Below are 11,541 nucleotides of genomic sequence, written 5' to 3'. Positions count from 1 at the left end.
TACAGGAAATATTCTTGTACGGTGACTCACGACGGCCTCATCTCCGAAGACATCGAGGTGCATGCGGGCGTCCGGCAAGGCTGCCTGCTTTCACCCCTTCTCTTTCTGGTTGTCTTGGATGGAGTCATGAATCGCGCATATCAAGGCCATCGGCGTGGAATAGAGTGGGGTATAATAATCGGAGTCTTAGAAGACTTAGATTATGCCGATGATCTCTGTTTGCTGAGCCACACGCATCATGATATGCAATCCAAACTTGATGACCTACATCGAGAAGCGGGTATCACAGGGCTAAAAATTAACTGCCGGAAGACCCAAGAGATGCGATCTGGTGTGAGAAATTGCACGCCATTACGGATTGGTGCAGAGGATGTGGCACGAGTCCACAATTTCACCTACCTCGGGAGCGTCGTGTCAGAAACTGGAGGTACCGAAGAGGACATCACTTCGCGCATTGCCAAGGCCAGAGCTACCTTCGCACAACTTCGCCCCATATGGCAGTCACGGAAATTGACCCGAAGGGTCAAGATCAAAATATTCGGGTCCAACGTTAAATCCGTTCTGCTCTATGGGTGTGAAACGTGGAAGGTCACCAAGGTTATCTCGCACCAGCTGCAGGTCTTCATCAACCGCTGCCTTCGCCGAATTCTCGGCATATACTGGCCCGAGAAAATCTCCAACGTCGAGCTATTGGAACGCTGCCACGAAATTCCGATCGACCAGCAGGTCAAGCGCCGCAACTGGAACTGGATTGGCCACACTCTCCGAAGGGACCCCGATCACATCCCTAAGCAGGCTCTGGATTGGAATCCCCAAGGAAAACGCAAACGTGGTAGACCCAGGCAAACTTGGCGGCGCACTGTAGCGGACGAGGCGAAGAAGATCGGCAAGACCTGGAGCGAGATCAAGCGAGAAGCTCAAGACCGAAGGAGATGGAGGACTGTTGTGGACGCCCTCTGCCCCATCTAGGGGACATAGGACCATAAGTCATATTTTCAACCATTTTTTTATTTGGTATTAATATCGAATTTGTGTTTGGTCTAATAAAATAAATTTCAGATCCAGATAATGATTGGATAGCTAGTTACGAGCCGCCGAAGTTGAACAAAAGTACAAACCACGATAAAAAATTCAACTTAGAATTCTATTTAAAAAAAAATTGTGATAATAGATTGCCAATGATCTTGAAAAAACATCTTTAATTTTTAATCTTTCCAATGATATATCACCATGTAGTAATTAGATATTGAAATTCGTCAAAAAATCTAAGTTTATGGAAGAAATTGGAATAATTATAGGTACAAAAAATATCCATACAAAGTTGATTTTGATTTTTTAAATACTTTTCTTCATAACGTGGTTATTATTTTTAATTTGATTTTGAAATAAAACACTCAAAAATTGTTATGAAAAGGGAGCAGAAAATTGATTGATGTTGGAAGAAAATTTGTATGGATAATTTTTGTATAAGTACTCCATTTTCTTCCCTAAACTGAATATTTGACGAATTTGAATATCAAATTACTACATATGATATATCATTGGAAAGAATAAAAGTTAAAGATGTTTTTAAGATCATTGGCAATCCATTATCGGCATTAATTTTAAAGAAGAGCCTGGATGCGGGCAGCGCAGGACCGATCATTGTGGAAAACCTTGGGGGAGACCTTTGTCCAGCACTGGACGTCATTTGGCTGAAACGAACGAAAGAACACAGGACGCAGACTTAAAAACGACAGACAAGGACAGCGGAATTAGAGGACTCGGACATGTCTCCGCTACATGTATAAATTATTGAAACGCTTGTCAACGTTTTACCATTTAATCACACACTCAACATAAAAAAATAAAAAAACATCCTTGGACATTTCAAAGTCCTCGACGCCCTAGTCCAAAACTAAGCAAAGCTTGTACTATGTAAAAGTACCCAATTGTAAATACTCAGTTAGGTTTAGGGATGTTTCCTTCGTAAAAAAGCAAGAGTTCGAATTAGTCCTTAAGTCAACTTATCAAAAAATACTCGACACGTATTTTTGACTTTTTCAAACGAATGAAAATTGAATGAGAGAAAGGGCACCAATATTCAAAAGAAGAGGCCCGTGACGTCAAGGAGTGCTTTAAAGTGTATCACTTTGTGACGTCCCGCTGAACTTAACGCATCATAACTTCGTAATTACTTGTTTGATTGACAAATAAAAAAATATGTGTCTAATATTTTTAATGACAATTTTTTTACGAAACTAGCCTTAAATAATTAATCATTAAAAATTGAAAATAACATCCAAAAATACATTTGTATTACTTGTTTTGGTACTTTGTTCAATTTAACTTCTTATATGCCTAAATACAGAGTTGTAAATAAATTATAATGTAGCTTATTTTTCCTGATAATCACGTGCACCCCACAGGTCAGTTCCATCGCCAGTTCTCTCCGCTCGATTCCGTACAACTTCTTCGGAAGCTGTCTTCATATCGTATGCCCATCCAATCTTCGCAAAAAAATCGATGAACCAAGTAGTGAGGCTCAACTTCTTATTTCCAAACTCAGCTGCCTGGTAGTCCCACGGGAACACGTGGTGATAGTTATGGAATCCTTCGCCAATCGCAAAAGTATTCAGCAGAATATTTTGACTCGGCAATATATTTTTATCGTAAGGCTTGTAGCCCCATTTGTGGGCAACACTATTGACGCACAACGTCACGTGCATAACCGTGAGGTAGCGGAGTATGTTCATATGCCAAGCATTGTTCAAAGTTTCACCCCAGAAATACATCGGTGTAAAAGTCGGGATAATAAACCAAAAAATACCAAATAAAGGCAACGCATATCTGCAAAAAGATATTATAAGAAAATTAATTAAAATCCAAAAATATACCAGAGGGCCTAGTGTGAGTTTACAATAAACGCGCTCACTAGTGAGCGCGTCAAAAAATGACATTAAATGTATAACGGATAGTAAAGCGCCCCTAACGGGAAACGTTCAAAAACTAAAATTTTTATTCATTTTCACTCACTAGTGAGCGCGTTTGATGTAAACTCACACTCAGCTTACAGGGCCTCGACTGCGCTAAAAATTTTCAACTGCAACGCTACTGGACGCGAACGAAAATCACCATGACAAAGGTGTTGTTTTGATAGCTAGTTCAACGAAGGTGCAACGTAAGCGGAGCGCAACTGCGCGTTTGAGTAAAAGCTAACAGAATGCAACTTTTTCTCAAACGCATCACGAACATTTGATGTGTTTTAGTAATTTTAGTTTAAAATAAGTGCATAAATCCGTTGTTTCGTCTTTGTGAATAAACTTCACGCGCAATCTACCAAACTGCACATCAGCTGGAATGAAATTGGAGCGTAACTGGAGTTTGGATTAGAGAAGAGACGCGAATGAATTGGTGACATTACAAATTACCGCAATCGGGGACCAGTATACAGTGTGAGTCACGATAAAGTGCACATATGAATTAAGGTGAAACTAGACCTATTTTTATCGACAAAAAAGATCAATTTTTTTTTGAGATTTAAAATAAAATTATAGATTTTTTTTCTTTTATACTTACTACTATATTACTTATTGTAAAGAAAATCTTTTAAAGTAAGAGGTATATCCTGATAAAATAAAAACAGTAATAATGCTAAATAACAGGCGATACTAAAAAATACATAAAATATATCTTTAAGTTTAAAAGTTATTACGTTTTCTTTACAATAAGTAATTGGAAGAAAAAAAAATCATTAAAAAATAAAAATAAATCTCCAAAAAATTTTGACCTCTTTTTTGTCGATAAAAATAGGTCTAGTTTCACCTATTTCCATATGTGCACTTTATCAAGACTCACACTGTATAATCAATGATACAACTTAAGTGGACTTACTTTTTTTGGAAACATAAGACAGGGTTCGTGTATAAGTCAGACATGTCCATAGAGTTGCCTTGTTTTTTCACCTCGTCAGATTTTTTGGTCACCAGCCATCCAATGTGCGAGAAAAAGAATCCACGGTTGGCGTTGTGGGGATCACCATCGGTGTCAGAGCATTTGTGGTGCACTCGATGGTCTCTGGCCCAATTTATAATTGTGTTTTGGAGGCTCATGCTATAAAACATCATAAGAATCACTTGTAGGGGAAACTTTGCTTTGTAACTTCTGTGAGACCAAAGTCTATGGGCACCTGCAGTGACGCCTATTGCAGACAAGTGATACACGAGTAAATCTGTAAAATTGAAGTTATATTCACATAGTTATATGGCGGATGCTTAGGCTGAGTTGCACCACCTAATTTTGACCGTAACTTTAACGATAACCGGTGTTTTTTGGATGGAGTTTGACAGATTTTTGACGTTTGTCAAAGTTAAAGTAAGATGGTGCAACCCAGCCTTAGTGTGCCAAAAAATGAGACCGTGAAGATACCCGGGCAGACCTCGGGCCACGCAATCAAGTGATTTATATTGTCAGCCAACCAAACCTTATTGCAGGCTAAACAAGTCTATTGGCCTAGCAAATCTGTTATTCTGTTAACTAAATACAAGTTTCGACTGTACTTTTTTTTTCAAGAAATGGTTTTAAATATTGAGCTTGGCTTAGACTCTTTCCTACCCCGGCTGCTTCCGTCAGAATAATAAATTATACCCGAATATTTCATTTAACACTTACCGAATCCAATAGTTAGCCACTTCACTGTTGTCAAACATAAATACAAGCCATATAACGCAGAGAGGTGTAAATAAACGAGAACGATAGTGAACCAGATGACGAATTGATTTATTGTTTTTGATTCTCTTTTAATCTTTGACAATTTCTTCTCAGTTGAATTTTCATTTGGATCTGTTAGTGTTTCAGCCATTTCTATAAATTAAATTATATTTAATTTTGATTTGAGACGACATAGGCTCACTAAGAGTACGCGGCTTATTATAACTTTGAGTAACAACTGGCGAAGGACAACCATGTAAACATAACCTTTTATAAGGATTATGTCTATCGTCACTTCCTCCGAAAATAACAAGAAATGTAAATATACCTGTATGTCAAACATCAGAAGTTTGTGGAAAAAACAATGGGTTTTAGGCGTCAGAATGGTAAAAACCTAATAAATTTTCAGTTTGGTCTACGGCTTATTGTGACGTCAGTGACATTTTGCTATTTTACCTTGACTTATTCATGACTGAGCTTCCACAAATACGTGCGAAAAAAGAGTTGGCCAAACAATGGCGTTGAACACTAGTAAGCGCTAGTAGTTAAAAAAATGAAAAGTTTCATTCATCTCTTCGATAAAAACAAAGACTTCGATAAGTACAGAGGCAGGAAAACTGAAAATTTGAGAATTCCCCCGCAAAGATTGACCCTCTACTAATCTCAGGAATTAACAGTTTGATTTAAATAATTATTTTTGTGTTGAATAGCTCATAAATTGAGGAAGGCTATAGGAAATACAACGTGTTAATGAAAAAGCGCAAAACCTGAAATTAGTTTGTTCGGAATCGAGAGTAGAATCGATTCCACTAATAAAAAATTAGGGTCAAATTTTAACCAAAAAATATTTTAATTTTAATCGTTACTTAACTCTATTATCAGAGGTGAATGAACTTTCTACGTTAACTACTTACCTACTCATAGGCGTGCATGCCTTGCAATCAACGTGTGAAAGGTCAATACGTTTCCAGAAATGCGTAAAAAGAGATAACAAGAAGTGCACGGGGCGAAAACAAAAAGAGTGAATATCTTCGTAAATAATCCGCGAAAATTAATTTTTAATAATTTGCAATTTTTTTTATAATAAAGGTAAGTTGGGGTGTCTGAGGTTTTGCGCTTTTTCATTAACACGTTGTATACAATCACTCTACGACTAATAGAGGTGAAGCAGTAAAGAAAAATGTTGCAAGCACGGGAAATAGTGATCACTTTGGTTTGGTTGGACATCACTTTGGTTCTCCTGCGGATCTCCTCATTTCTGATTCGACCACTCAGGTAAACTCCGAAAAAAGGCCAGTCCCGTTTACATTTTTGAATAGGTATACTTTTTAACTAACATTCAAATAACTTAACTTCAGGAATTTCAGGATACAGGATTAAAAACGACAGCCAAAGACGGAGGAAATAGTGGGCTTGGGAGGAGAGAACAGGGTAGGTATCTGCCATTATGTATAATTATTGAAACGCTTGTCAATATTTTACCATTTATTCACATACTCGACATAAATAAAATAAATAACATCCTTGAACATTTTACACTGCGCCCTAGTCCCAAACTCAACAAAGTTTGTACTATGTCAGACAGTTTTAAATACTCAGTTATAGCTGCCATTTCTTTAAAATCACTATAACTGTGCTATAACTATCCAAACTTAAATAATTAGTAAAAATATTATTATTATTCTACACAATTACGTTTATCACGTTCACCCCATAGGTCAGTTCCATCGCCAGTTCTCTCCGCTCGATTCCGTACAACTTCTTCGGAAGAAGACTTCAGGTCATATGCCCATCCAACCCACGCAAAAAAGTCTATGAAGTAAGTAGTGTGGTTAAATTTCTTATTCCCAAGTTCAGCTGCCTGGTAGTCCCACGGGAACACGTGGTGATAGTTGTGGAATCCTTCGCCAAGCATGGCAGTACTGAGAAGAATATTTTGACTTGGCAATATATTTTTGTCGTACGGCTTATAACCCCATTTGTGGGCAACACTATTGACACACCACGTCGCGTGCAGAGAAAGGACATAGCGGAGTATGTTCATATGCCAAGCATTGTTCAAGGTTTCACCCCAAAAATACATCGGTATAAAAGTCGGGAGAATGAAGCAGATAGTTCCAATTAAAGGTACCGCATATCTGCAAAAAACATTAAAGAAACTTAATTTACATCCAACCAACTACCAGACTCAAACAATACTTACAACACGATTGAGTTAACTGCGCACCTCGCTGGAATGCGACTCTCCCTCGCACTCACCCGCACACATTCCTGCGTTCGCCCCGTCCCACGGTGGATCGAGCCCATACAAGGTGTTGGACATGGTGCTTTAAATGCAACTACTTAAAACAAGATTGATTTGCATATAAATTGAAAGATGAGACTTCATTCTATCAAATATCACTAATATCAAGTCATGATCTACTATCATAGTTATGTGGTGCGACCGTAAAGTGAACAAAGTCAAAATCATGGATTTTCTGACTTCTGTTTGTATTGTCAACTTATCCAATTTCGTTCACTGGTTTTATGTTATTACTTATTAATGTATTAGCTTATACCTTTATCTTAATCTGTGTGTTAAAATGAGTGCCTAAAAAACTTCTAGCTTGGCTATTTTGACGTATTTTTAAAAGGTATTTTTTTAAATGAAAACTGCGTGTTTTAGTTGACATCTTGGGCGATCTTTAACAAACCATGAATGAGAGATGATAGATGACAACGTGGGCGATATTATTACTCAGTTTTTAGACCCTTATTCATCCCTATTTTCGAGAAAATCACAAAAAACTAAATAAAAGCGCCTCATTTTTCCGCATAGCAAAATTAACTTAGGTAAAATTCGTTACACTAAAATAATGTCAGGTAAACCAAAGATGTTTATTTTGGTTTATGAGTTGTTATCATGTGCAATTCAGTAAAAATACTCATTAAAATGACAAACCTCAAGTCAAATAGAGATTTGTATGCATTATTAAAAACCACGATGAAAGATCGCGCTAGTTCTTTAGCTAGGATACTAGAGCTGTTTTCGCATACACTCTCTTCAGATAAACACAGGTAAGTACTAACGTAGTTAATAGGTACTTTATGAACATAAAGAAATACTATAAAACAGATATAGTAAAAAAATCATATTGTCATCATCTCAAAAGATTGTCGTTGAATTTAGTACATACCATACATACATTTTGTATGTATTTTTTTCTTAATTTATGATTGTGTTAGGTAGGTATTGAGTTACACATTTTATTTATCAGATAACTATAAAAAAAAAACAATAATTTCATTGACACTGTTTGTCGCAAGAAGAAGTAGTGTCATTATAATGAGAACCAGTTTTTAGCTACAAACGTAGATTGGCTTAGGCAATCTGTTGATTGGAGTCAGTTTTGTAGTCCGCTAAGTCCCTATAAAATTGCATTAGTATGTATCTAACAGCTAACAGAATATAAAATCAAGCTCGACAAAATCGAACAAAGTGATTGTGTGCAATGAAAAATCAGGCGTTTGCAAAAACATTTCTTTCATAATTTTAACACTTAATGAGAATAAATTTAGAGTATTGTTAGATTATGTATCTAACAGTTAACAGAATATGAAATCAAGCTCGACAAAATCGAACAAAGTGATTGTGTGCAATGAAAAATCAGGCGTTTACAAAAATATTTCTTTAATAATTTTAACACTTAATGAGAATAAATTTAGAGTATTGTTAGACTATGTTACTCTTTAAATATGGAAACAGACCAAAATGAGTGAGTATTTGCTTTTAATTGAACAATAAATACAAGATTTTCATCACTATATTTTAAGAATTTTTTTCACTTATATTAATTGCCATCTAATAAGTAAAATCTATCACATTAGAAAGATAAACTTGTCAACCTTACACTGTAAAAATTTGAAGTTACTACGTTGACGCAATCTCATTTTATTTTAAAAACACTGAGTAAGGAAGCGATGTCCAACGCTTTGTATGGGCTCGATCCAGTGTGCGTCCGTGCCAGAGCGTCGATGTGACGTCACGGCTGCCAGATGCGCAGTTGACTCGATCGGGTAGTAAGACGTGAACTTACTTTTTCTGGAAACGTAAGACAGGGTTGTTGTATAAGTCAGACATATCGATAGATTTGCCTTGTCGTTTCACCTCTTCGGATTTTTTGGTCATCAGCCATCCAATGTGCGAGAAGAAGAATCCTCGGCTCGCGTTGTGGGGATCACCATCGGTGTCAGAGCATTTATGGTGCACTCGATGGTCCCGGCACCAATTTAAAGCTGAGTTTTGGAAACTCATGCAATTGAACACCATAAGAATCACTTGCAGCGGAAATTTTGCTTTGTAGCTTCTGTGAGACCAGAGTCTATGAGCAGCTGCAGTAATTCCGAGTATAGATAATTGATACATCAGCAAACCTGTAAAATGGACATGGTGGAGTTATATTCAGACATTTACACGCTTGGTGTACGAACTCCGAGAATGTACGAAAGTGTTCATGAAAAGTGAGCTATGGGATAGGCATTATGAAAAGGTCCCGGGTCGTATAAAAAAGTGATAAAGCCGCACAATTTAGGTTTTCAGCCAAACCTAATTGCAGGCCAAACTAACACTTCAAAAAAGAAAAAGCCTCTTTGTTCCACTGTAAAATTCCACTGATTGTAAAAATATTCTTTTATTTAAGAGGCACGCATTACGTTCGTCATACATTTTTTAAAGTTCAATTATAAGGGTCTGGTAAAATCATAATCCATGAGCTGATGATGACAGGTACAACTCTCCGTGTACAGTTTTGGGTCTGCCATCGAATGCGCCCCCGGGTTGGGGGTAGGGGAACGCCCCCCAGTCACTGGGGGGTACTGGTTTACCAGTGCGGACAAAAACCCAAGCGCGGCAGGTCTGGTCAACTTGGCGGGCCGTCGAGGCAATTGCCCAGGCCCGTTCTTTGTAGAGCCGCTCTTGGTACTTCTCTTATCAGCAGAGCTGACTGAGCTGCGGCATGGAGGAGACCGTAACCCGCTACGGCGGGCCAGGGTCCTGTTTTACCACGAGGAGAAAACCTCTATAAAAAATAACTGGAGGAAGGGAGTTTGGCCTTTTTTTCGACTGAAAATGCATGAATCTGCATACTCACCAGCCCGGAGAGCCGATGAGTTATGTGGGGCTCTCCTCGCCTGAAGGGCAAGGCCTACCCACTAAAAACCAGTCGGGTCCCTCTGGTCGCGCTAGCTAGACTCTACCTTTATACCCTTATTTGTCGGCCGTTTGGTGTAGTGGTTCGAAACGGACTACTATTCCGGAGGTAGCGGGTTCGATTCCCGCACAGTACAAACATTTGTGTGCATGAACATATTTGTTTGAATTGGACAGGGTGTTTTCTATGTATAATAAGTATGTATTTACAAAAAAAAAAGTATTTAAGTATGTTTATATCCGTTGTCTAGTACCCATAGTACAAGATTTGCTTAGTTTGGGACTAGAAGCGCAGTGTAAAATGTCTAAGGATATTTATTTATTTATTTATTATTATTATTTACCTTTTCTCGATAACTCTCATCAGAATATATCTGCACTGCACAATGCACATGTAGGTATGTACATTTAAATGTGATTGAAACATTGTTAAATTAATATTATAAAATAGATTGTTTACACTTACTGAATCCAATAGTGAGCCATTTCACTGATGTCAAACATAAATACAAGCCATATAACGCGGCGAGGTGCAAGAGAGTGAACGAGATGACATATTTATAAATTATTTTTGATTCTCTTTTATTATTTGGAAAATTGTCCTTAGCTGAGGCTTCATTTGGGTCTTTTAGTGTTTCAGCCATAGGGTTTCTGCTCGAGCTTTCTCGAACTCGAGAAAACTCGAGAAATTTGGCTTCATTCGAGACGAGAAAAAAATTACCGGAGCTCGAGAATTCTCGAGTTTCGATTTTGAAGCTTTAATATTCTTGAAAGCCTATTTTCTTAGACAAAAGTAAGTTTTTTAATTATTTAATAGGTTAACGTTGTGTTTAGACTGGCCTAGTCTTTCCTTTTTTTAACTAATTTGATTTGCAAGTAATGATCTTAACCGAAACTAATAATGTTCACCTACGAGTATGCTATATTTTATTATGTTTGTATAACTGACTGAAATTTTTTTGTTAACTATCTGTTAGTTTAGGTACCTACTCGTAAATACGTTTATTCAATTCGTTATCTTTAAGTTTAAAAATTTATTTAAAAGGTTTTTTTTGTTTGTAAATGTAGGTTTATTATCGTAATTTTTCTATTAATTTGGACTTGTGTTCTTTGGAAAACAAGTGATTCAATTGGAGCTCCAGATATGTATGGTTATTTATCCTTAAAGTACACGCGACTTTATGACTTTCGTTCCTTTAGTTAATTACTAAGTTATAATTATCCTACTAATACGAGTTTTATAAATGCGAAAGTTTGTGTGGATGTCTGGATGTTTGTTACTCTTTCACGCAAAAACTGCTGAACGGATTTTGTTGAAACTTTACAGTATTATTGATTATAACCCAGACACATTACAACATTAATAAAAACCCGTGTTTTTATTAAATTTCAACCGATTTCAACAGTTTTAATTAAAAGACTCGAGACCCGAGAAAACTCGAGACTTTGGCCTCGAGAATTCCCGAAACTCGAGAAAAAAAATAAGTCGAGAAATCAGAAACCCTATTCAGCCATAATCTTTAATTATTTATTATGGCTATTATTAAAACAAAATAATCTCACTGATAGTACGCGTGCAGTTTTACCTTTGTGTAAAAACTACCTCAGGAGACCCTTTTAAATACAACTTATTAAATACCCTTTTAACTTATTGTAGGAAG

The 11,541-nt window shown here is 37.0% G+C and overlaps 2 protein-coding genes across 2 annotated transcripts; both read right to left on the bottom strand.

The window, feature by feature from the left end:
* Positions 1 to 1,970: 1,970 nt before the first annotated feature.
* Positions 1,971 to 4,889, bottom strand: LOC135081720 (acyl-CoA Delta(11) desaturase-like). The gene is made up of 3 exons (XM_063976508.1): positions 4,651 to 4,889; positions 3,874 to 4,210; positions 1,971 to 2,829 (listed from the first exon to the last, which is right to left on the bottom strand). The coding sequence occupies exons 1-3, from the start codon at positions 4,838 to 4,840 to the stop codon at positions 2,376 to 2,378; spliced, it is 981 nt and encodes a 326-aa protein (XP_063832578.1). The 5' UTR covers positions 4,841 to 4,889; the 3' UTR covers positions 1,971 to 2,375.
* Positions 4,890 to 6,156: 1,267 nt separating this feature from the next.
* Positions 6,157 to 10,524, bottom strand: LOC135081477 (acyl-CoA Delta(11) desaturase-like). The gene is made up of 3 exons (XM_063976185.1): positions 10,347 to 10,524; positions 8,769 to 9,105; positions 6,157 to 6,827 (listed from the first exon to the last, which is right to left on the bottom strand). The coding sequence occupies exons 1-3, from the start codon at positions 10,522 to 10,524 to the stop codon at positions 6,368 to 6,370; spliced, it is 975 nt and encodes a 324-aa protein (XP_063832255.1). The 3' UTR covers positions 6,157 to 6,367.
* Between the last annotated feature and the right edge of the window lie 1,017 nt (positions 10,525 to 11,541).

Source organism: Ostrinia nubilalis, chromosome 20 (assembly GCF_963855985.1).
Source record: "Ostrinia nubilalis chromosome 20, ilOstNubi1.1, whole genome shotgun sequence".
Classification (NCBI taxonomy): Eukaryota; Metazoa; Arthropoda; class Insecta; order Lepidoptera; family Crambidae; genus Ostrinia; species Ostrinia nubilalis.
This window is presented reverse-complemented; position numbering and strand designations above follow the sequence as displayed.

Excerpts from the sequence above, each read along its gene's own strand:
- LOC135081720 (XM_063976508.1), bottom strand. The coding sequence starts at position 4,840 with ATGGCTGAAACACTAACAGATCCAAATGAAAATTCAACTGAGAAGAAA. Across the intron at positions 4,211-4,650 it reads GTGGCTAACTATTGGATTCG|ATTTACTCGTGTATCACTTG; the intron begins GTAAGTGTTAAA and ends TCAATTTTACAG. Across the intron at positions 2,830-3,873 it reads GTCTTATGTTTCCAAAAAAA|ATATGCGTTGCCTTTATTTG; the intron begins GTAAGTCCACTT and ends ATCTTTTTGCAG.
- LOC135081477 (XM_063976185.1), bottom strand. The coding sequence starts at position 10,524 with ATGGCTGAAACACTAAAAGACCCAAATGAAGCCTCAGCTAAGGACAAT. Across the intron at positions 9,106-10,346 it reads ATGGCTCACTATTGGATTCA|GTTTGCTGATGTATCAATTA; the intron begins GTAAGTGTAAAC and ends TCCATTTTACAG. Across the intron at positions 6,828-8,768 it reads GTCTTACGTTTCCAGAAAAA|ATATGCGGTACCTTTAATTG; the intron begins GTAAGTTCACGT and ends TGTTTTTTGCAG.